This window comes from Pezoporus wallicus, unplaced genomic scaffold (assembly GCF_028554395.1).
Source record: "Pezoporus wallicus isolate ANWC-B61680 ecotype Strahan unplaced genomic scaffold, APGP_CSIRO_Pwel_v1 contig_2770, whole genome shotgun sequence".
NCBI classification, from domain to species: Eukaryota; Metazoa; Chordata; class Aves; order Psittaciformes; family Psittacidae; genus Pezoporus; species Pezoporus wallicus.
Window position 1 is genome coordinate 557,211 of NW_026641724.1, and position 25,145 is coordinate 582,355.

The 25,145-nt window shown below is 38.8% G+C and overlaps 1 protein-coding gene across 1 annotated transcript in view; it reads left to right on the top strand.

Moving 5' to 3' along the window:
* LINGO2 (leucine rich repeat and Ig domain containing 2) overlaps nucleotides 1-24,311 on the top strand; it is a 215,981-nt gene extending 191,670 nt beyond the window's left edge. The window contains exon 4 of the mRNA XM_057425037.1: nucleotides 16,913-24,311. Coding sequence (XP_057281020.1) covers nucleotides 16,949-18,769 — 1,821 coding nt within the window. The 5' untranslated portion in view covers nucleotides 16,913-16,948 and the 3' untranslated portion in view covers nucleotides 18,770-24,311. The remainder of the gene's footprint in view (nucleotides 1-16,912) is intronic.
* The last annotated feature ends 834 nt before the right edge of the window (nucleotides 24,312-25,145 follow it).

A 25,145-nucleotide genomic window follows, 5' to 3' on the forward strand; every position in this document is an offset into this window, starting at 1 on the left:
AGCAAGCATGGCTGGAGCACAACAGCTAGCTACTTGCTCAACTGCACTAGCCAAAGGCTTTGTAGCTGACATACAGACTTTGTTGTAATTTTTAATGCTCTGTAGTCTGTGTAACCTGAACTTTGGATTTAATTTACCCTCATCCAATAAGAGTATTATATTTATTATTATATAATTTTATTTTTAATTAAACATCCCACAGAGTGACTAACTGCCTACAAATTCCTGGTTTTATACAACAGTCTTCTTAAATCATTTGGGGAACACTCAGTTCATCAAGACCTTCAAGCAGAATGCAAAATAAGGCATTCTGAATCACTGATTCAAAAAATAGATATAATTCCAATTATTAACTCTTGTGTTCCACTCTGTCAGATGCTGGAAGTTAATTGTAGTGTGAAGTTTTCCCTACCGAAGTGATTGTCAGAGCTCCCAAACACTGAAAATGAAGAAATGAAGATTGGGCAGGAGAGTTCTGAATAGAATCACAACACTAGGCCTGTGCCATTCACATCTCAGTTTTCTACAGAAGCAGCTTTTATTTCATGCAAGCACAGATTGCACACTAATTCTCTGCTGTTTACTCTCCACTGCATATACCATTGCCATTTACCAACTTGTCTGCACTGCCACTCTGTAAGCAATGGCTGTCATTCAAACCTCAGTAATTAGACTCTCTCTGAAAAATCACAAATTTAGCATGAAGTAATCCTAAAATTTTATTAAAATAATATTGTGTTGGTTCTCCCCCTTTTTTTTCTTTTTTATCTTTTTCAAACTCTTTTGGTGTATCTTTGCTTCTATGTTTTACAGCTTGCAGATCCTCAAGCTCAATATTTTGAACTTGCGTCTTTAAAAGTAGGCTTGGTTTCATTAGCTGGAATGCAGACGCTTAGCTTAAAACCTAGAGGCTCAAAGTTTAGCAGAATTGACATTCTTATCATATTAAATGCATCTATGCACTTAGAGAAGTGCAGTATTTTTTCCTTTTTCTACATCCTAAGTGCATGTTATCATTATACTGCCTGATTGAATATGGGATGGCACAGTTTCAGTCTGGGTTTTCTTTTTGTTTTTGTTTTCTTTTTTGGTTGATTTTTTTTTTTTTGGGGGGGGGGGGGGGGGGGGGGAGTTCTTTTCTGGCAGAAAATATTAGGTTTAAATCACCCTATTAAAAAATAAAGATTTTCTATGGTGGAGGGAAAAATAAAAGCCCCAGACAATTATAGGGAGGTTAGACAGAAATTGGAAAAGAAACATCATCTGTTGAGCAAACAGATATCCTTAACCTGACTTACTTCTTGTATATGAGTCATCCTGTTGCATTTAGTAGTTCATCTGCTTTTCAGTATTATGAGATATTGCTGCCTTTGAGGGCACAGGAACCCATGTGGAAGGAAAAGGGATTTTATTTGAACTCAGTTTATATAATAAAGAGGGAAGGAAAATCCAGTGTTTGGATCTGAGATACCCACTGCTGGTAATGTCAAAAAAAAGAGTATTTTTGTATCTAAATTACCTGAGGAAGTCCCATTGTGTTGCAGGAGAAGCTTACAAGCTTAGGGAAATAATGATACTGAATAAAATCATACTGTTATTTAGTATGTGTCTGACTGTACACTTTGTACACAAATGCCAGCCATTCGCAAAACTGCTTGCTTGATGACATTAGTTGGAATTTGGTTCACAGCAATTCTGCTTTCAGGAATACCATTGGCAAAATGCTTTGACTGCAGTGGGAACAAGATCCTTTTCATCCTTTTACCTAGTAGAAGATTTAACTGGAAGTGAAGCTAGTCTGCGAAACCAAACACTCAACAGTCTTAAAAAACTGCAACATCATTTTAGCAAGTCTGCCTGTATTCAGCAGTAGGTTTGCTGCCTAACAATATGCTCATACAGACTGGAACACCACAGAAGAGGGTCTCACATACACAGTTGCATGAGAAGTACACCCAGGCTTCAGGTGTCCACATGCAAGAGGCACAGGCATCTCAAGGATTGCCACAAGTTCATCTTCTGTGGCACTGCAGTGATCTGCACCCTCATGAGTTTCAGCCCAACTCCTGCACTCGGAACCCTGTCCAAGAAATATGAGATACAAAAGAGTGCACATTCGCACCAGGGAAGAGGACAGTTCTTCCCATTGCCCTGTTGAAACATCTTTTGAAGCATCACACTGCAACTAACAATTCAGCCACGCACTTTTTCGAGTAACTCAACACACTAGAGATACATCTTCATCCTGACGGAGGGTAGCTTAGTTAATAAGTATCTGCTGGTGTTACACATGGAAGCTCGATTTGACAGTGCTATAAATCTGGGCTCAGCATTCAATGCAATCATAGTAAACCCATCATGTTATAGTTAGTGTCAGGTTGTATACTAAAATCTTAAGAAGGAAAAGAGATTCTTTTTCCATGAAATAGCAGGTCTGATCTCTGGTGTGCATAGGAGGTAGGAGATGTCCTTTCAGCACATCCTCTCTGTCCCTCGTTTTAAGCTGAAGTATCCAGTTCTTCTATAATGGAAAAGGCACAAAATCACAAAAAAAAAAAACAACAAAAAACCAACAACAACAACAAAAAAGGGGTCTTAATGTAACGTCTAATGTCACTGCTTGGTGAGAGATGTGGATAGGTCAGTTCAGTGCTTGTTTATATCCTAGGCAGGTTAAATATATGGGAAAAGGATGAACCTATGAACATTCCTGTATTTTTTACATCAGCTGCTTCCCAAAAATTGTTGAGCGGAGCTCAGGCAGTTGTACACGAGAAAAGGAATTCCTAGACAGTATTGTGATGGGACTAAGTTGGTTATCCTTTTAGTGATCACCAATGGAGTACTACTTTATGAACTGCAGCCACTTGACAGTTTGTGTTCTGTCTAAGAGTTTGAAAATGGAGGTTTCAGTGATTGCTGTATTATTCTTGTACACATTCAATTATAGTATATAACTGCTTATAATCAAGACGTTATGATAACTTTAGGAAAGGAGGAAAATATCAAAGCATTTTTGTTTTTACTCAGCCAGCAAAGAATATGTTGTGGAAACACTGAACCCTTTTCACAGTTTCATATCAACATCCTGGATGTCACGTGGATTTCCTTCAGTTTATGACTATGTTCTGTGCATCTATAATTATGTACAGTAACCTAGCAAACAGTCATTGCTCCTTCCCCTTTCACAAACAAAAACTTAAAAATGTGTGAATACTCTGAGTTTTGTGCAGTGCTTGGTCTTTTCCTTTCCGAGAGCCGGAGAAATCAGAGAGCAAGAGAGCCTGTCTTAAGAGTATGCCAGGTGTTTATGTCTGACTGCTCTTATTCCCATATCAGCTGCTAAAGTAAAAAGCAGAAGAGTGGCCATTGTTATATTTTTTCCTTCCCCATTTTCATTTAGGAAGCAAGAGAAATCACCATGCCACATTACTGTAATGTTTTTGATACAGTTGGATAAGGAATCAGGAAGTCAAATGGAAAAGCATAGAATCCTTTGAAAAAAATTACCATGTGGAAGAAAGAAAACTGGTTTTGTATTTCTGTCATGCACAAGAGCAAGGATTATTGCTTTACAGAGTATTTGCTGGGCTCTGAATTGTGTAAAATATGTTGAAGTCTGGATGCCCAACAAAAATATGGATGTACTGGAGGACTGAGCCCTGTTTCTCCTTTTTAAATATCATTCTTCTGCATTCTCAAACAGGAAAGCTGAATTTGGCTGGGGTGCAACTGTGAGAAACAGGCTGAGTATAATATCTTGACTGATCTTCTTGTGTGAGGCCCTGAACACCAATAACAAGTCATGGATCTACTAGGGGATTTTTGAGGACTCTCAGTTTAGGCACAGAAAAATATGCTTCCAGGGCTTATGGCTTCTCCTTACAAAGGTACATGTGAACAGTTAGAGGTCATGAATATGATATATGCAAACAAATACTGGCACCAGCTACCATTTTGCAGTAGATGTGTATGAGTGAAAATTTTTGGTTTTACAGCTTTTATTGTTTTTCATTGTTAGTCATCCCACTTAGCAGCTCCTAAGCCATGAATACCTGCACGTCTGGAGATTTCATACCATATGGAAAGTTAACTAGTGGTAATTCCAGTGACATTTCTGGCAATGTGCACCAAATTTCTCTACAGTACTGATCAATGCATTTCAGGCTGTTTAGGCAGCAGAAATCTCCATCCTAGTGCGTGCATTTCAAGGATAAAATCTTTTTTGAGAACCTTTTGCAGCCTCATTGAGGTTAATTAATTAATCATCAGCTAAGACAAGTCTCACAAAGTATCTAAAGCTACCCAAAGACACTTCATACCTAAATGTATTTTTTGCTATCTAGACATCTGCTTGTAACTCTTTTCCCATTTAATTATTTCTCAAAGTAAAACAGATAAAATTGCAGGAAAAAAAAAAAAACAAACTGTTTTTAATCCCCATGCTAGATTTACTCAACTATGTCTTAGTGCCCTTGAATGAAGAAGCCAGTAGATGTGTTTCTGAGGGATCTTAGCAAAGTCTGTGATACCATCTCTTACAGTATCCTTCTGGACAAAATATCCAACACAGAACTAGACAAGCCCATTACACATTGGATAAACAGTTGGCTGATGGGTTGGATGCAAAGAGTTACAGTAAATGGGTTTACCTCAGGCTGGCAGCCTGTCACCAGTGGGGACCCCTACTTCTCTTCAGTGTTTTTATAAATGATCTGTATGCAGGAATCAAATGCACATGAAGCAAGTTTGCCAATGATACTAACTTAGGAGGAGCTCTGGACTCCCTCGAGCTTAGGCCTTACAGAGAGATCTGGATAGACTAGAGGGCTGGACAATCACCAGTCGTATGAAATTTAACAAGAGCAAGTGCTGGGTTCTTCACCTGGGACAGGATAATCCTGGTTATACATACAAAATGGAGGAGAGAAGCTGGAGAGCAGCCCCATGGAAAGAGATCTGGGGGTCTGGGTTGATGTCAGCAGTGTGCCAACCATGGCCAACCATGGTACATCAAGCACAGCACAGTCAGCCAGTTGAGGGAGGTGATTGTCCCACTCTACTCTGTGCTGGGGCAGCCCCACCTTGAGTCTTGTTTGCAGTTTTGGACACCTTGATAGAAGAAGGACATCAGAGTGTTAGAGTGTGTCCGGATATGCTGATATCATCCTTACACATACACATGCAAATAAACACTGTTTTTACAATCATTCTTGAATTCTAGATGATCCTAGCAATGTTTGTCATTAGGATGAGTAATAAAGCTTAAGACTGCAAATTCTGGAGAAGTTCATGTCAGATATTTCAGAACAGAGGGAAATTGCCAGCAACCTTTGATTTGTAGCTGTCCTTTCACCTCCAAATTCAGAAGGCATAATCTTCTCAGGATACAAGTAAAACAAATGTCTCGTTTATTTTTCCTCAGTATTTACAGAGACTTTGCATTTATGATAGTGTCTGCTCAGAAACGGCACAGACATGCAAGTTATCTTCCACTGGAGAAGATGCAGGAAGATCTGTGTACATCCTTTCCTGTTCATGTATCCTCCTTGTTTGCACTTCCTTCCCTGCCCCGATGTCCAATAATAGTGAAAATATGCTTTTTAGAGTGAACCAATTTCCCACACACACCCCACCCCCCTTCAGTTCTCCTTTTCTTATTTTGTTCCAACTACTGTTTGGCCTAAGTGACATTTCAGAGCTAGAAAGTACCTGAAAGAGTAAAATATTACATACAACCCTCATCAAGAAGTATATCAGTGCTTGCTGTAGTATAAAACTTTGTTTCACACAGCACCTACAGAAGCTTTTGAGTAAGTGAATTTCAGTCAATAGCATGGGTGCCTTCAGTGTTAAGATCTCAAATGATATGGTCTTGTCTGGGTTTCTTACAGTTGTCCTTGATATTAATGAACTTTTAATTAAAAATAAAACTGAGACATCATTATGGATAGATGTATCCATGCAGACTCAAGCATTCAGTTTTCATTTTATTTTTTTTAATTAGGCCATCTGAAAGTCCTCTGGCAACAGAAAGCTGTTTAGGACAAGGACAAGTGTGTTATTCTCAGAGAGCATTATTACAGACAATATAAGCAATGATCTTAAAGACTTCTAAGCATCTGTTCAGTTTTGCGTGTGCTAGTATGTATGGACATAGAAGTGGGTGAAAAGTATCCGTTGAAACTGTTTCTTGAAAGAGTATTATGTTTTAAATGGAACGCAACTGTTGTAGAAATGTCTGGGGGGGAAATAAAAAAGAACAATTTTATTGGAAAACAGTTTTTCAACAAAAAAAAAACAACAAAATATTTTTCAAGAGAAAAACACATCTGATTTTTGTAGTTTTACTGTACTGCTATAGGACAAGATAGAAACTGTACTGTAAGCTAAAGCTTCATCTTTGACCTGAAGTCTGCAGATGTAAACTAGGAGGAAAACTGCACCAAATGTGCTGTGAGTGTAGTTTAGGTTTACATCTGAAGCAAGTGTAGCATTCCTTTTACTAATAATTAAAGGAAATATTTACCAAATACATACTAATTCAAGCAGAAGCTCTACCTTGTACAAGAAGTGTCTTCATCAGGTCTGATACCAACTGAATGAGATGCAGGTTTTCAGGAAATCCCTCTTAACTTCCAAAGAAACTGGTATAGAGACAAAGTCACAAAAGTCATTACGCAACAGATTCTATTGCCAGGGTTTGGAAAGCTCTTGGAAAGTTGCTAGCAGCACCCTAGCAAATGTAGGTACAGATTTCAAGCAAGTGGGTGGCAGTAAATACTCAGAAGAATGGGTTTCAAATGTAACAAGAGTAGTTTGGCCATGAAGCATACAAGAGTTAGCATCTTTCTGACTGCTTTCATTTCGAAGCTACCTACAGCACTGCTCTGACACCAAGAGCTCTACAGTGGGCCAGGCTCAAATCAAGGGCTTCATTATGACTCTGACCCAGATGAAAAAAAATTGAATTTCAAGTATTTTGTCTTCCACATTCTGTCTCTCTTTTCTTCATTCTCTGAATATGGTGGCTTTGTTCAGCTCATGCTGACGATATCTGCAGCAACATTCATGAAGTATGGATTTGACTAAAGCAGAGATTAATGGTTGTCTCTTGTTCACCTGTCAACATGTCAGATCTTATTTCTGAATGTCCTGCCTTGACCCTTCTTGCATGCTGATTTTGTGTCTGAATATATTTTAAGAATGCCTTTAGCAAACAGGAAATCCCCAGGGCAATTCACTATTTTCTTTTTCTCTCATGTCTATGCGTTATGATCAACTCTATTTTAATTCAGAGTGCAGTAGCTCTGTACAACTGTCCTTAGGGTATATTCCTTATCTGAGCCATTAAGTGGCTACAGTTGGGACTATCACACAGTTTCTTCCTGCATAACCTATTAGTGTTGACCAATGAGTTGAAATATATCCATTCTTTGCTTTGTGCCACCTCTGAGTGCTGGCCACAGTTTTCTGCTAGGATAGCCACTCTGAACTGATGTCATTGTACCAATAGAGGGCTTTCTGACTAGGACTAAGAAATGTGTTTGTTCTCTTTCACTTATTTTTAATGTACCAAATATAATGCTGCAGCTCCTGTACTGTCTCTGCAGACTCTGGCTACTCCAGCAGTCTACAAAGAGCAGCGTCAGAGAGCTCAGCAGCTTGCTTCAATGCTGTGCTCTGAAGGCCTTGCATATGACAGTATGGAGACAGTCCCCAGCAATTATGCCCCTTGTTTTGACTAATAGGGTTTCAGTGCAGTAGAACGTGCAAACATGCTTACTGAAGTGTAAGAAAACCACACATTTGATGGGTTTATTTTTTAACTTGTATCAGCTGATACATTCTGCTGGAATTATGAGTGTTACAGGTTTGCTTGTCTCCCCACCACACATATGCTGTACCCACAAACTTTTGAAGTTCTTGCCTTAGCACAAAAGTTAATTGAACAGTTTAATTCAATTTTTAGCCATTTTCAAATAGTTGGAGCTATAAACTTTAGATTGTATCTGGCTCCAGCCAAGATGGGTGAATGTTAGTCTTGCAAAATGCATTTGGTTTTTCAGATGTACATAGCTAAAAAGGTTTCTTAAAAATACAGGGTCTTTTGGCTAAATATGCTTTGAGTTGTGTCATGAAGCAACAGCAGCAACTGTAATACTAGTTGACTGATCTTTTAGCTTTGCTGGGTACAGTCTGTGTAGAGGCTTTAGCCTTTACATACTATGATTTCTCACCAGACTCCATGCTGCTGTGAGAAAAAAAATGCAGGCACCCAAGGGGGTAGATTTAAATTGTTTGAAACCCTCCTTGATGACTGCAGTCAGAGGATTGTGGTAGACATTAAAAATCAGCTCTGTCAGGTCCATACCCTGTGGAGCACTGTGCAGTTTTGGTCTCCCTTTTGTCTTTTTCAGTATTTACACAGAGCAGCCACAAGAAAAAAAAAAAAAAAGGCAAAAAAATCTGCTTTAAATGCAGATGGCACATTAATCCATCTGACTTTCCTAACAACCAATAAGGTCTCTGTCACCTAGATTTCTTATAGTATGTGGATGAGATAAGCAAGATCTTTTAGTATTAAATGTAGAAAAGATGAAATTATGCTAATTTGCAGAACCTTGCAAACTATATTGTTAAAGTTAACACTGTGTGTCTGTTTACACAATGTGAAAGTCAGCACATTACCAAAACAGTTCATTATTTCTAGCAGCTATGGATATCTCTGGACTTTAACATGCAGATGTTTGAAAGAAACCTCCATTTATGACAGGTTATATCAAAAACCTTTCTTGTGATTTCCTAGATCCAGTGTGGATTGCTTGTGGCTTCCTAAATAGATTTTTGAAGTGGGATTGAATTGTGCTTGAATGTACTAGCCCTAAAAAGTCTGATACTGGCCCAAATTTCAATCATCTTCCTTTTTGTTTTCCATTAGCTTTCCATCATCAAGATCTTCACTCTTTGAAGCTGAGGAGCAGCTAAATGTTAGAATAAAAATTTCAGAGGGAATTCCATCCCTGTTTTTCAACATAAGAGATACTGTCCAGGTTAACAGGGGTGTCATCTTTACTTCCATGCCAAGACAATTTTAGAAGAAAGACTGTTTCTTCCAGGATGAAGAAAGATAATATTTAAATGTAAAACTGCTGTTGACAAAAGCTTCTCTTCCTTCTCTTTAATCAGTCCTGGGCTGCATCAAAAGGAGCATGACCAGCAGGTCAAAGGAGGTGATCCTGCCCCTCTACTCTGCTCTCGTGAGACCTCACCTGGAGTACTGTGTGCAGTTCTGGTGTCCTCAACATAAAAAAGACATGGAACTGTTGGAACAAGTCCAGAGGAGGGCCACGAGGATGATCAGGGGACAGGAGCACCTCCTGTATGAAGACAGGCTGAGAAAGTTGGGGCTGTTCAGACTGGAGAAGAGAAGGCTGCATGGGGACCTCATAGCAGCCTTCCAGTATCTGAAGGGGGCCTATAGGGATGCTGGGGAGGGACTCTTCATTAGGGACTGGAGTGACAGGACAGGGGGTAATGGGTTAAAACTTAAACAGGGGAGGTTTAGGTCGGATATAAGGAAGAAATTCTTTACAGTAAGGGTGGTGAGGCACTGGAATGGGTTGCCCAGGGAGGTTGTAAATGCTCCATCCCTGGCAGTGCTCAAGGCCAGGTTGGATGAACCCTTGGGTGACATGGTTTAGTGTGAGGTGTCCCTGCCCATGGCAGGGGGGTTGGAACTAGATGATCTTAAGGTCCTTTCTAACCCTAACTATTCTATAATTCTAATGCAGTTGGCCTTCCTACTGATTTAGTTTTGAGTTAATTTATTCAGACTGCATTATTTAGTGCATCTATGAAAAGCAAGTATGGTATTTAACATCCTCTTGTTCAATGTCCTGTTCATGGCAGCAGAGGTTTTATATGGTTCACCTGCCTAGGTACACTATGAAACACAAGGTCTGCTTTGAAATAATGAATCCTAACTTAAAAAAGGAATTTATTCTTATGAATTACACTTTCTCCAAGAGCTTTAGATCTTTCCTTTCTGTTGTATGGTTTTCCCTCCTATACTACGGTAACTACATTTCATCCCCTGTGATAAGTCATTCTCAGTATCTAGAATATTAAAATCTTTCAAGAACCATCAGTGAATCAGAGCTTGATGAATTTTTGCTTAGTATTAGTTAGGGTTAAAGCAACTTCAGAAAAATGTGGACTTTTTTAATATAGTATGCATCATTTTGAAGTCACACATAGCACAGTGAACTACCATGCAGATATACTTAGAAGCAAGTGTAGGTATGGAGTTTAGATACAACAGTTGGGTGTTCTTCCAGTACTAAGCAGCCTCAACATCAAACTACCAAGAAGCTGCACTGTTTTCAGAGACATAAGTCTGTATCTTTCTTCATTATTGTGTTACCGTGTTCAGGTGCATCAACACATCCATATTTGTCCTAAGAGTGTTATTCTTCTTTTTTGCCACTGAATATTTAGCGATTAGTGACATCACTTTTCACCAGTAAAGTAGAGATCCTGTTTACTAAAGATGAGTGAACAATTTGGCATAAGCAGTCATACCTTTCAAAATTTTGATTCTGCATTTGGAAGGAATAGATGACAGAAAAGATACACTAAGCGCAGTAGTATTATTTATTCAACTAATAATTCTTTGTCAAAAGCTGTTTCTCTGGAAATATTTGCAAATTTTATAAGGCAATCAGTTGTGTGGTTATGATAGTAGATTTACCTTGCCTGAATGGTTGACTTATATCATTAACATATGCAAAAAAATCTGAGTTTTACTTTACCTCAAATCTCTTCTACACCCCTTCATGTAACAGGTCATATACGTTTTCTGTAAACTTCTTCCCCTTCAATTTACTATCAGTGTCATTTTTGTGTACAATTCTTGCAAATATTTTCACTTTCTTTTCCTGTCATTTATGCATAAATTATCTCTTGTGAGCTAATCCTTAAGGTTTATTATCTTTTCCTTCAAATTTCGTCTGTGACAACTGCAATAAATTGGTAAATCAGTCTTAAAAACATTGGGTTAAGAACAGAATGTGTACTGGTGGATTCATTACTTTGCTTAATTTCAGACGGTCTGTATTTCTAAGCCTTGTATGGGTAATTTGTATAATCACATGAATTTATCATTATAATTTTCTTACCTTCTGTTATTTGGCACACCTGCTTCTCTTCTTCTTTCACTTTCATTTGAACAATAATCTAAGCATTTGGAGAAAAAAACTGTACCAACTTGTCTAGTTTTATAACACCTGGTGCAAAGATCTTAACCGGTCTTACAATAATAGTTGGAAAGCCTTTCAAAAGGTTCCTCTGGTTGTTGGGTTTTGTTTTCTTGTTTTGTTTAGCTTTTCATGGGTTGTTTTTTTTTGGGGGGGTGGGGGGTTGTTTGGGTTTGCTTGGTTTTGGTTTTTTGATTGTTTATTTCTGTCTGTAATAATGGCAGACAGGTCTGGGTCTCAGTCTTAAGTATAACCAGGGTACTGTTGAAAACAAATACTGTTTCTTCTGAAAAAAGAAAGGAAAAAAAAAAAAAATTGTAACATGCCTGTAGTTTCTGGGCTGTTGTTAGCCCATGAAGCTTTTCCTTAGGACTTAGTAGAGAATGAAGCCAGGACTGCAGAAAAATTGAATCAAAACTTTGTTTCCAATTCAATGAATTGTCAGACTTGTGTTTCTTGTTGCTGCTGCAGTTGCTATTCAAGGTTTCACGTAATCTATTAATTACTGGAATGCAGATAGACTGCTACTTAGTGTTTTGCACTTTATTTAAACACTGAGATGTTTAAGAGATCCATGAAGGGAAGAAGAACAAACTCTCTGCATAAGCAAAATAACTTGATTAAAGAGGCAGGGAAGTTAGCCCACCAGAGTTTACTTGAATCATTTTTGAGAAGCTCTGATTTAAAAAAAAATCCTCCTTTGGAGAGTGTATAGGCAGGCTTGTGATACAACCTGGGATCCATACTCCAAGCTTAGATAATTTCCTGGCACAAGACCTGGTAATACAAAGCCTTTGCTACACATTGGCTCTTACATTGGAAGAATGATAGGAAGAATGTCAGGGTTACACAGTCTTGTCAGAAAATGCCACAGTCAGGATTTCACTCATCCTTTTTGTGGCATTATGTCTCACTGTAAGAGCATTCATAAGTGTCTAACATTTTTGTGTTTCTTTTTGGCTGTCCGTAAAACCATCTCAGTTTGTCATAGTGCCAGCCTGTTCACATTCATCCTCTGGGCAAAACTTGCCACAATTGCCACCTTGGTGCAGTTCAGCAGGAGGGACTCCTCACCCTCCCTTCCCTTACCTGGTCAGGTCCAGCATCAGAGAAGAGTGCAGGGAAGCCAGATCATCTGGTCTTCCAAATCATTGTGGTAGGTAGCTGAAAGATAAGTTTGTGAGTAAAAAAAGTGAATCTTATAAGAGAATGTGTTAAGTGACCTCAACATATGAAAAATTTTGATTTCTGGTATGATCCACTGGATTTTTTGTTGACCTAAAGGCTGGGAGAAAGGGTGAGGGGAGAGGGGGATGGGAGAAGGTGAGATCAAACTATGAAGTTGGAGGGTCAAGCATGCAGCTAACGACAGAAACAGATCTTCTGACTCATCTTTTCTGTCCAAAGCCTGGTCCCCTGTGGTACTGGAACATCAGGTGGAGCCTGGTTAAATGCATTCCATTTTTAACTGTAAAGGCTTCAATATTAGTCAGGGGGAGAGGGAGAAATGATACAATACCACTTTGGCATGGCATGATACTCAGAATTGTACCACATTCTGAGGGATAATCAGGTTACTTTGTATTTATTCTTTATTATAGCTCTTCAATTTAAAAGCTATGGGGTATGGTATATACACATTCTTGTAAAGTATTGATGGGTGCATTCAAAGCCACAGAACTTTGTGAAAAATGATTTGCATTTCAAAGCAGCAGAGATGGCTAGTTTGGGTGAGATCACATGGAAGTATTAACTAATAACTTTAATGAGCTTTCTTAATTGTATGGCTGAACTTTTACTGAGGTCCTGTGTTGAAAAGGAGCATCAGCTAACAGTAACTTGACTCTTGACTTTGGACTGAAGAAACAGAAGCAGAGAAAGACAGATAAGGAGGTAGTTAGCTAATTTTATTTTTTAATAAGGAATACCATGGTATATTTCATTGTCCATAGTGTATCAAAATGTAATACCTCAAAGTTCAGGAAAATTTTACATGTTCTCATAGTCACTTCCAAGCATATGAAAATTGCCAGTGCATAATTATTTAGTATATACTTAGAAATTTTGTGCTAACAAGCCATAATTTTAGAGAAGTACTCCACAGTACAAAAGGTAGAACAATCACAGGGCAAAAAGATGATACTTTTAGCTTACACATATGTATATATATATATACTTGTATGCATGCACTGTACTTTACTTTCTTGTATGCATCACAGTGAAGAAAAGTTGTACAGAGGGATGCAAAGAAGGATAATGGGGTAATCCTGCAGACATTTAGAGGGAATCCCTATACTGGCAAAAGATGAAGTATGTAGTGCTGGTTGTTTAAGCATGAATGAAAGATGCCATGTTGAACAGTAGCACTGACAGTTCAGCACAGTGCCAATGAGGTTGCCAATTAATTAACATCCCAGAAGTCTAAAGAAATGTTTTGAAAATACCACATCACATTTGTCAAATTCTAAATGAAACATCTGCAATAGTTGGTCAAAGTTCACTATCAGCTTCTTCCAACATTCATCTTGTCCTGCAAAGAGTCAGAAATCTTTAATTTGCCCATATTTGCTTTGCTAGACCTTTTTATCTTTCATTCATTATTTGTACAATAAGGTAAGATTATATTCTTAGCATAATGAAGATAAATTCATTTTGCACAAAGCAGTTCAACGCTAAGGGTATAGTCTCAGATGTGGTTACCATGAAGTATTGAATTATTATCTAGGTCAATGTAAATTTAAATTATCCCTTTAATTTATATTTTTTTTCTAACCTATACTTATTGATCCAAGTAATCTTTGTTTTCCTGACTTGTGATTGAATATATATTTTTCTTTATTGATGTGTAATTTACTCCAGTTAAAATCTCAGTTCTGACTCTTGTTTGCCTGCATATACAAACATGCATGCACTCTTACAGATAAATGCATAATCAGTCCTCATTTGTGTGCACGTGGTCTTGCAGAAGGCAACTGTTAATGCTTGAAGTGCTTTATTTATTCCAGCCACAGTAAAAATAAAATTCTTTTATCATCTTTTATACTGTCCATCCTCTACTTCATACTCCTCAAAAGTTTTAGATACCAGCTGGCTTGGATAGCTGCAAAAAGCATTTCATATTTTTGGTGTCTAAAATGAGCACTCCAGGGGTGCTTGTCTTCCACTGAACCTGTTTACTTTGTGTTTCATACATTAGGTGAGTAAGATAGGAAATTAATTCTCTGTGTGCTAGAAGTATCAGTATGAAAGCGCTAATCTCACAGACTGAGCTCTGATCAGGGAGCTCGAAAGCCCCTTTGATCTGAATTCATTGCAAACACCTAGCTCACAGACCCCTATAGATTTCTAGTTTTAACTTAGTGCCTAATGAAGTGAAGTTTATCCCTGAAAACTTTTGTCACAGCTGGACATAACTAGCAATAGTTACTTGCAAGACTACAACTTAAGGGGAAAACTAAACGAATCTCAGCAGGTTATCCTTCTAGGACAAAGTTGAAATGTGCTTTTATAGGTAGCATAATAAAGCATAGCCTTCATCCAGGTCCCCAGACTACATCACAAAAACAGCATGCAATTTGCCTCGTAGTAGTCTCTGCATAGAAGCATTAGAGTAGATAGAAGAAGCTGCATCAGTCAAGGGTTATATTCTTCCACAGTAATGAGAGGAGTAATATGAGCACCATTCATCTATGGTCAATCAGAGAACACTATTTCTACGAAGCTCCAAGATAATTTCTTGTCCACCCAATTAAGTTTTTAACAGTCAAAGCACAACAGCTGTTCATTACTTAGTCCATCCGAACCACACAGTTTCTGTTGAGAATTGTTAATGATACGGTAACATAAGCAGATCCAAGTACCTACTATTTTTCTCACATGTTGAATCCCCACCCTTCTTATCATCCACAATCTCAGAGGACAGCCCTCCTCCCTCAGACAGGATGACTTATATGTTATCACATCCCAAGCTGTTTGTGAGAGGAGTGTGGTGCTGTTGCAGCAGTTACTAGTCGGAGTTTCTTCTTCATCAGTCTAAGGTTTTACTCAATATTATTTTTATGTGTTTCAGACAGCTTATTTGCTAATATACCTGTCTGTTTGCAGCACTAATTTAGTTATACCATATTTGTTTAAATCTGTGAATCCTTCTGTGTGTACAGGGGGATTTCTTTCATGATAAACAATCCACGTGACTGCACACAGACAAACAAAACTTGACTCAAAATTAAGTTGAAAAATTCTTAAGTGATAGCCAGATGATTCTCAAAGGAGAAAGATGCAGGTCAGGCAGCGAATGCCTAGGCACTGGCTAATTTTGTCATTGTGTGTAGGACCAGCTGGGTGATACTCATCTCTCCAGACCTGAAAGGAAGTTGCAGGCAAGAGTTATGTAAATAATTGTACAAATACCGCTAAAATGAAGCTCAAATTAACCAGTTAGGAAGAGTTCTCACAAGGCCTGAGCTGGCTTTTAGGTTTTATAAATGCTATGAAGCCTGACTCCCAGTACTAGCCCATGGCCTCATGCAGTTGGCTGTACCACAGGAGTTAAGGCACTTCCCCCAGTCCTTGCTTGCAGCATGACTTACTCTCCAAGTGTCTCAGACACACCCTCCTTTGATGAGCACCTTCAGTATTCTTTTTTTTCTTTTTTTCCTTCTTTTGAAATGGGTTATTGAGTGTCTTCATTTAGTCACCTCCATTGAAAGAGTCCTTGCCTTTGGTGACTAAACCTGTGAAGTAGCACCTTTGGAGAAGCATAGTTAATTTTATAGAGGTTATCGTGTCTTCTGCTATCCTCGTTTTAACCTGAAGGTGAGAATGAATATATCTCTTACTAACTGCGATTTCCATGGAATCTTTTGTGCTTCTTTGGACACTGTGCTGCTTAAACACAGCCAGCTCATCTTGTCTTGCTATTTTTGTCCCTCAGAGTTAGTTTCCATGTCTTGGAAGTACAAAGATATATTCTATAAAACCTTCTCGGGTGTTTGGTTCTAAAAATCATGTAAAATCTCTGTGTGCAGTAAAAGCAAAGAATTAATTTGTCCTTAATGCAAATTGTAATTAGAGATGCAGGAGTTCTTCCTTCCTCATCTGAGCCATTGTGTACATGTATGTGCGAACAAGCTCCATCTATTTATAGCTATAATGTATGCAATAAATGTTAAAAGGAATCTTTTCATTGTTAAAGGAGCTCCTTTTCTTGAAGATAATACATCATTAAGGTTTGCCTTAAGATGCTGTTGTGAATAGGAAGGCAAAAAAACCTAGTTTCATACCACCTTACAGAGGCCCAATGCCGTAAACCTTCCATAAACATGATTAGTCCTATTTGTACAGTGTATGGTGTTTATCTCTGCTTTAGTTCTAGGAGAGTGAGAAAAGCCTCCTTTAGTTTTTGCAGTAGGAAAAGCTGTTTTATCTCCTCTTACATCTGGAGGGGAAATGCTGGATAAACAGATCCTTCAACAAGCCTGGTGATAGTAAGGAAAAATCTGTTTTTTTGTTGCTCTCGCCATTCACAATAGGTTTTGTTGTTTTGGTTCTAGTGAAAACACATGTGCCTGCTTTGAAATGGTTCTGTAAAACTGGCAGAGATCTCCTTTAGCTGCAGATTTAACTTCTCCCCTTTCCCATCCTTATCCCCACAGGCCCGTGACGGAGGGTTAGACCGGATCAGTGGAGTCATGCATCACACAGCTGTATCATGCTGGCAGCCTTTCTTGGGTCTGGCTGTGCTGCTAGTCTTCACAGGCAACACCATAGGCTGCCCAGCCCGCTGTGAATGCTCAGCACAGAACAAGTCTGTCAGCTGTCACCGACGGCGTCTGATGTCCATCCCAGAGGGCATTCCCATTGAGACCAAAATCTTGGACCTCAGCAAGAACCGACTGAAGACTGTCAACCCTGAGGAATTCACATCGTACCCTTTGCTGGAGGAGATTGACCTCAGTGACAATATAGTCGCTAATGTGGAGCCTGGAGCCTTTAACAACCTCTTCAACTTGCGCTCCTTGAGGCTGAAAGGAAACCGTCTGAAGCTGGTCCCCCTTGGGGTGTTCACTGGGTTGTCAAACTTAACAAAGCTTGATATAAGTGAAAACAAGATTGTCATTTTGCTTGACTACATGTTCCAAGATCTACATAACCTGAAATCCCTGGAGGTTGGGGACAATGATTTGGTTTATATATCACACAGGGCCTTTAGTGGACTGCTTAGCCTGGAGCAGCTCACCCTGGAAAGATGCAACCTCACAGCTGTACCAACAGAAGCTCTTTCTCACCTCCACAATCTTATCAGTCTGCATCTGAAACAGCTCAACATTAACTCTTTGCCGGCATATGCCTTTAAAAGACTTTTTCGCCTGAAAAACCTAGAGATAGAGGCCTGGCCCCTCCTGGACATGCTACCTGCCAACAGTCTGTATGGTCTCAACCTCACTTCTCTTTCTATCACCAACACCAACCTGTCTGCAGTACCTTACTCTGCTTTTAAACATCTGGTTTACCTGACGCATCTAAACCTCTCTTACAATCCTATCAGCACCATTGAAGCAGGCATGCTTTCAGATTTAGTGCGCCTGCAGGAACTCCACATGGTGGGGGCCCAGCTACGTACCATTGAATCACATGCTTTCCAAGGGCTCCGATTCTTGCGCGTGCTTAATGTGTCCCAAAACCTGCTAGAAACCCTAGAAGAGAATGTATTCCATTCTCCTAAAAGCCTTGAGGTCCTCTGCATTAACAACAACCCTCTAGCCTGTGACTGCCGTCTCCTTTGGATTTTACAAAGGCAACCCACTTTGCAGTTTGGCAGCCAGCCACCAATGTGTGCTGGCCCAGACAGTGTCAAAGAGAGGTCATTCAAAGACTTTCACAGCACAGCTCTTTCCTTTTACTTCACCTGTAAGAAGCCCAAGATACAAGACAAGAAGTTGCAGTACCTGGTAGTGGAAGAAGGGCAGACAGTGCAGTTGATGTGCAACGCTGACGGGGATCCGCAACCTACCATATCCTGGGTTACCCCACGTCGGAGGCTGATCACAGCTAAATCTAACGGAAGAGCCACTGTGTTAGGAGATGGCACCCTGGAGATCCGATTTGCTCAAGACCAGGACACTGGGATCTATGTTTGTATTGCAAGTAACGCAGCTGGGAATGACACCTATTCGGCTTCCCTTATGGTAAAGGGGTTTACCTCAGACCGTTTCCTTTACGCCAACAGGACCCCCATGTATATGACAGACTCCAATGACACAAGTTCCAATGGAACTAATGCAAACACCTTCTCTCTGGACCTTAAGACAATATTGGTGTCAACAGCTATGGGCTGTTTCACATTCCTTGGAGTGGTTTTATTTTGTTTCCTCCTTCTTTTTGTGTGGAGCCGAGGGAAAGGCAAACACAAAACCAGCATTGACCTTGAGTATGTCCCTCGCAAAAACAATGGTGCTGTGATTGAAGGGGAGGTTACTGGACCACGGAGGTTCAATATGAAAATGATTTGATGGTATTTTGCTAGCAGTGCTTTTTCTGTGGCATTAAAACCAATTAAACCAGCCTGGCATGTGGAATTGCTAGGCAGATGCAGCTTAATGCAGCTGTCACTGTATCAAAAGGTTACATGAAAATGGAAAGACTATTTGTGGTTATACAGCAGAGCCTCCAGACCTTGAGGCAGATATGTCAGGGCCTTTCATAGAACTGGGAAATTGTACTAACTGTTTGCATTGCAAATATTGGCATTCTGGGGATATCAGCAATGAACCACTGGCTCATGCTCATGGACAATTGTTCAACATTTTCTACCACTACAAAAATAAAAGAAAAAAAAAAACAAAAAAAAAGCCTACAGTGTAGGATTTACATACTTAAGGAAAAAGACACATTTGTCTAAAACATACTCTACAGTGAAATTTGTATCTATAGATCTCATTTGATAAAATCTTTCATCACCCCTTCTAGTTGGTTCTACGCCACAAAAAATTGGTAGTTTTTTTTTGTTTTTTGTTTGTTTGTTTTTTAATCTACATCTATACTGTGTACATTTTAAAGCAATACAAATGAGAGGTTATGCTTTTAGATATCCACCAATACTGACCCGAGTGTGATGTCACCTTCCTTTTAAATACCATCTAACCCAAATTAGACTCTTGCAGTTACCAATTAGAAATAACATATTTTTCTCCTCATGTAGAAGGCCAGAGATGAATAGTTGAGAGGAAAGATGTTCAGCTCTGTTGATCTTCTCTTCATATAAATATAAGGCATGTGCCTAGTTTTGATACAGAATGGAATATTTTTTATATCTGTGATATCACACTGGACCAGTTTACTGTAACAGAGCCCTGGATCCCACCCAGGGAAGGCAACCCACTAGACATTTCTGGCATAGAGGAGCTGAGTTCTACCTTGAAGAGAGAGAGCTGTTTTTGTTAGTCCTGATTTTAATTTCAAAGCCACTGCTAAAATGTTAACGTATACTTGACAAAAAGAAAAAAAAAAGCATTTTACATAATCCTTGGGAAATATGATTGTCTTACTATTTCTAAAAGTAAACTAAAACATACAAATCCTCTGCTACTAGGAACGAACTCTTCTCCAATGCCAAGTAAACTATGGTTGTCCATGCATAATACAGGGATCGTAAAGCTAAAATAATCTTTTAAAACATGATAGCCTCAAAAAGGCTAGCATACTGCCAGATAAATGAACCTCTAGCCACAGTCATTCTCATCTTGTATATTTGTAGATAACAGATAAACACAAAACTAATTTCCAAGAACAGATTACTTACTTAGCTGTTCTTGATGCCATTTTAATAACTATGTGGTTATGTTTCTTTCAGGGGCAGTATCTTAGAGGAAGAGGGGCAAGTTTTTCCAGGTTTTAGAAAGCTTTTTAATGGAGGGAAGACAGAAGTGGAATGTTAGTTCAGTAGAAGTAACCTTTTTAGTTTGTTTTATGTCTCAAAACAAATCTCAAAAGGCTCAGAACTGAAACTTTATTCTTTATCGTTGATACTACTGATCTTACTTTGAAATTCTCAGTAAAGGGAAGATAGAGAGTTATTCAGCCACCTCTCAATTTTCCAGCAATTATGAGCCATAGGTTTGTTGCTAAGTGACTGATAACAAATACAATTTGTAGATATTGTTTGACATAATTTGGAACAAGGATGATAATGACTATGTACGTTTAGCCAAAATTAATATGAAAATATTATAAGACAGAACATTCAGATTAATGTGGTTTCAGAACCTGCATCCAATCTTAAAATTAAATTTCAGCACTTTGAAACCAAAGTCAGGCTGATCTATAATGGGGTGTAGACTTTTATAAAATCAGTATCCACAATCTTTGGCAGAGATTTTCTAAGCAGGATAAAAATCTCCCACTCCTATAAAGGGCAACGTGCCAAAAGTAAAATCTAGCTGTGCTTCCCTGGTGTACCCCTGACATAGCTGTAGGACCCAAGGCTAGGCAGTTTTGAGAATCTCTTTTCTTAGTGGTTGATCTGTGGTTGCATCACTGCTCCCTTTTAGGTCGCCAGACTAAGAAGAATGCAAGGGTTGTTAGAATTTTCTTCACTTTAGCTGGTTTTAAATTTAGAAGTGAGTTTTCTTGCTGCTTTTTTTTTTTTTTAATGCTCTGAACTACTTAGTTGGAGATTTATGGAGATGCTTGAGACTAATCCTCTTTGTTCTATGACAATTTGTAGAACATTAATACAAAGGAATAACCCCTGCCTAAATTCTAACACCAGGGAAATTATTTTTGCTGATATAGTAACCACCGCACTGAAGTCCAAAATTCTAGTGTACCTTAATATGGGCAGTTAAAGAAACAAATGGGGATAAAACAAAGTGTTTCTGAACTGCCCATTGAAGACATTTGCATGTGCCTTTCCCTTGTAATTGTCATTTTTTTTTAACAGTAATCTATTGCCCCCACAGTCACTTCATGTTAAATGTTGAAATCAATGTTAGAAGCAAAAATTCGTCAAAATTCTAGACAGTTGCAGCTGATTGATTCATATTAAATGACACAATTAAAAAAATAAATCTCAAAAGAAATATCAAAAAATGTGCTTTTAGGATTAATTATGAATTGCTGAATTCCCCTATTCCCTTAGAATGACTCTAAAAAGTGATTGCATTGTTAGTGCACTGCAAGGTTTCCTGAGCAGCTGTGTGCTTAGTTACTTCTGTGAAATGTGTGCTGGTAATGAAAATCAGCGCTTGCTCTTGCTGAGCACCACCTTGCAGAGCTGTCAGCATTGTGTGTATCGCCTTGAGTTCAGTCAGTATTCGTTTTTTAAGAATCAGTGTTTGCTTCCTGCCTCTAGCAATGTTCTACTTTTTGTAGCCTATTTATTTCACCATGGACTTGGCAAGGCATATGGCATCTCTTAACAGAAGGGAGAACAGCAAGACTCAGAGACAAGCTTTTATCTTGCTCCACATAGTCTTCTTTGTATGTGTTTGTGGGACACGTGCTTACTGTGGCTGTTTTGGATGAATAAGGAGTACAGCATCAGGGTCAGACCTATATAAGCACCTTTGTGACAGTTCTTTTAAGAACAGGGTGGCTGAATGCCTACTCTGCCTCTTGAAGGAGTCATTTCTTTTCTGCTAGAGATCAAAGAGACACCACAGTTTATCTTACTGCAAAAGGAAAAAAGGACTGGGCTGTGAGGAGGCATCTGACCCACATGGATGCACTATCATACAATGAGACAGGTGGACAGTGCATATCTGCCACTAAAAAAGGGAATGAAGTGTATTTCCTTACCTCTGACATGCATATTGTCTGGCCCCCATGCTGGCACAAGACCAAGGCTGAACTCTCTGGGGAGTCAGTGCAGTGAGACTCTAAGGCGCAGCAATAGTTCTGCAGAAAAGGAAAAATCTGAAAATGTCAAAACCACCAGAGTGACTTGAGAAAGCAGGTACCACAGTAAACTAGTCAATAATTTCTGTAAAAGAACCTCCCACAAATACATTTTGATGGTCACTTCCACAGGCTGGTACTCCTCTCTCATAATGAATGGATGTACAAGTGCTCAGATTCCCCGTGAGTGACCTGAAGAGGACCCTGTAGCAATGTATTAAGAAAAGATTTTGCAATAGTGTAAAATGGATTAAGACTAAGTAGTGCCCCACCTCAGCCTTATTTTTAGGTTTTGAGCTGGTTCTCTTCCCCCCTCCCCACCCTTCTTCCTCTGTTATTAATTGGCAGCATTCTTTTCAGAAATGCTTAGTCCACAACATCAGCTCAGTTGGATTCAGACTAGGAGACTGCGTTTACCCTCTATTTCCCCTTCCCTCACCATTCATGCACCCTTTGCACCCTCATGGTGCCAACAGGGTCAACAGCTCCAGGTACAATTGAGATCAGGCAGGAGACTTTGAGCCCCCTATAGAATTGTTGATACAAGCTGATGCCACTAGATATTTCTTTAAACAATTTTTTTTTTAATTAAGTTGATGTTATTGTCACTCATTCAAGTTTTCCTTTATTACGTGAACAGTAGCTGTCTTTTTTTCCTTATTTCTTGCATCATGGTATTGCACCACCTACGATGGTAACAATTATACTATCAAAAAGAAAATTAAGAAAGAAAACCACATTACATCCTGCACACCACAAATTGTAGTTGAAGCATAAGAGACACAGTAAGAACTCAGCATGAATATTTAATGGAAAATCTTTTAAACCTTTTGATAGGAGAAAAAAAATTGTGTGGAGAAACTTTGGAATGTATGCCATGTTGCGACTGAATCACACCAAAGTTATGTTGAAATAGAGTTTCCTACACCCTGCCTATATGTCTGTCCTAGATACTGGACTTTTCCCAAAAAACATTCAGGATGTGTGAATGCCTGAAGCACACATTTAACCCATGAAAAGGCAAATCATTGTTCAAATCCAGTAGTGAAAGCAGTTTCTGGATGCCCAAGGATAACAGCAGCTTCTAGCAAAGACAGCCAAGAAACTGCTGTCATACAGTTATTTTGCCTCATCTGCTACTGCATCCTGTGAAAAAAAGGATCCTTAGCCAGTAATAAAATGGAAAATCTTTATACATTTTTCTTCAAAGGGGGCAACATTTGTGTAATACGCTACAGTTTCACCTCCATCCCCAGCAATGAAACATCCAGGAAGAAGTGAGGAAGAGGAAACCTATTCTGGCCAGTTTGCTAATTACCTTTTTCCCCTTAATGATTTTAGTACTACCTGGGGGTAGCATGACGACTGCTGTCTATTCCTGTCCTTTCAGCTCCCAGTGTGGCTTGACATGGAGTAGCAGGGAAAGAAGCACATAGTCAGGCTGTCCCTCCTCCATGAACTGTAACTCTGGTCTTCTCAAATAAAATAACCAGTGCATCAGCAGTGTCTTGGAAATGGCAGACTGCTGCAGCTCATTTGTAGTTTTGCCATAAGACAATATGTGGGACACATGCTTTCTAACCCCATTTCAGTATCCTAGGTGACTGTGCTAAAATAAAGTAAGAAAACTTTCATCCAGTAATTTAAAAGTTAATTGTGCCTAAAGGAGTTAAAGGAGCACATTTGGAAAAGGTAAAGTGCCTGATTGCTGAAGAATCCCTGAAACAATAAGATTTCTCAAGTTAGCTAAGCAATTTGGATGCCCTGTTTCTATCACCTGTAATAAGAATTACAAACTCAATTTCCCTTGGCAGCTTAGAAGAATCGCAGCCAGTTGGTTCAGTGATACATGCTCCCTTTTTCTTTCTCTAGCTCTGCCCTCTTCCTTTCTCAGTTTCAAATGACTGTGATGCTAAAAGATTTCTGGATTCAGTTTAGTTTCACTGCATATTCACATGGCTTTTGGAATCTAGACCTCAAAGCAGGATCTTAAATCCTCTTCAAGCCAAAAAATAGAAATAAAAAAAAGAAGACAAAGCTTGGGTAAACCTTCTCCTGCAAATAAAATATACCAACTTCTGTGAGCCTGCTGCTACTGAGATAGCTACAAGCCAAAAGCAATCTGCAGGTTGAATGAGTCTTAGTCGTTTTTTCTTTTTTAACTAGAAGCAGGTGGTTGGATATAAGGCCAGCTGGAAACAAAAATCTGTATTTATAGCCTCAGTGGAAGAAGGAAATAGCTGGAATAGTCAAGAAAATGTTCCACATTACTTCCACTTAAAATTAAGAATATCCATATTCAAATAGATCATAGAGGGGTACAAAAGAGTACAAAATGGAACCAAAATTATCATGAAGCAGAAGTCTTGAAGCAAGAGACTAAGAACGTAGTCAGGTAATATGTATCAGGAGAAATCCTCTTGACACCATTCTCTTACTCCTTTGTTACACTAGAAATTTGATAAACAAATCTAGGTTTTTTGCTTTCTACTAAGTAAGGCTATAATGGAAAACAAGCAGAACTTACATTTTAGTTGTTTCTCACCTTGTGTCATACTTTCTATTCTAGATTGCTTTAATATTTACCACTGCTTACTGAGCTGGAGAATGTGAAAATGTAGATTCTGGGAAGAAGAAAAGAAAAAAAAAAAAAGGCAAAAGGAAAAGAAAATGTGTAACCTTAAAGAAGTCTGCCTATTTCTATGTGTGGCATTTGCAAGGCAACAACATTATCTCCTCACACACAAGCCAAGAACAGTGGCTTGAAATTTCAAGGCAGCTGTGAAGATGGTTGTCAACTTGTATACATGTTAATAATATCGATCTTTCAGAAAACAAAATATGATTGTTTCATGAAGAATTCACTTACTCCATTTTGATACATAAAATTAAATGACACTTTTCCTTCATTACAGTGGGCACTGTGTAAGAAGAAAGTAAATGACAACCCTAATCTGGTGAGCTTACAGCCATACAGTAGAAAGCTGGCTT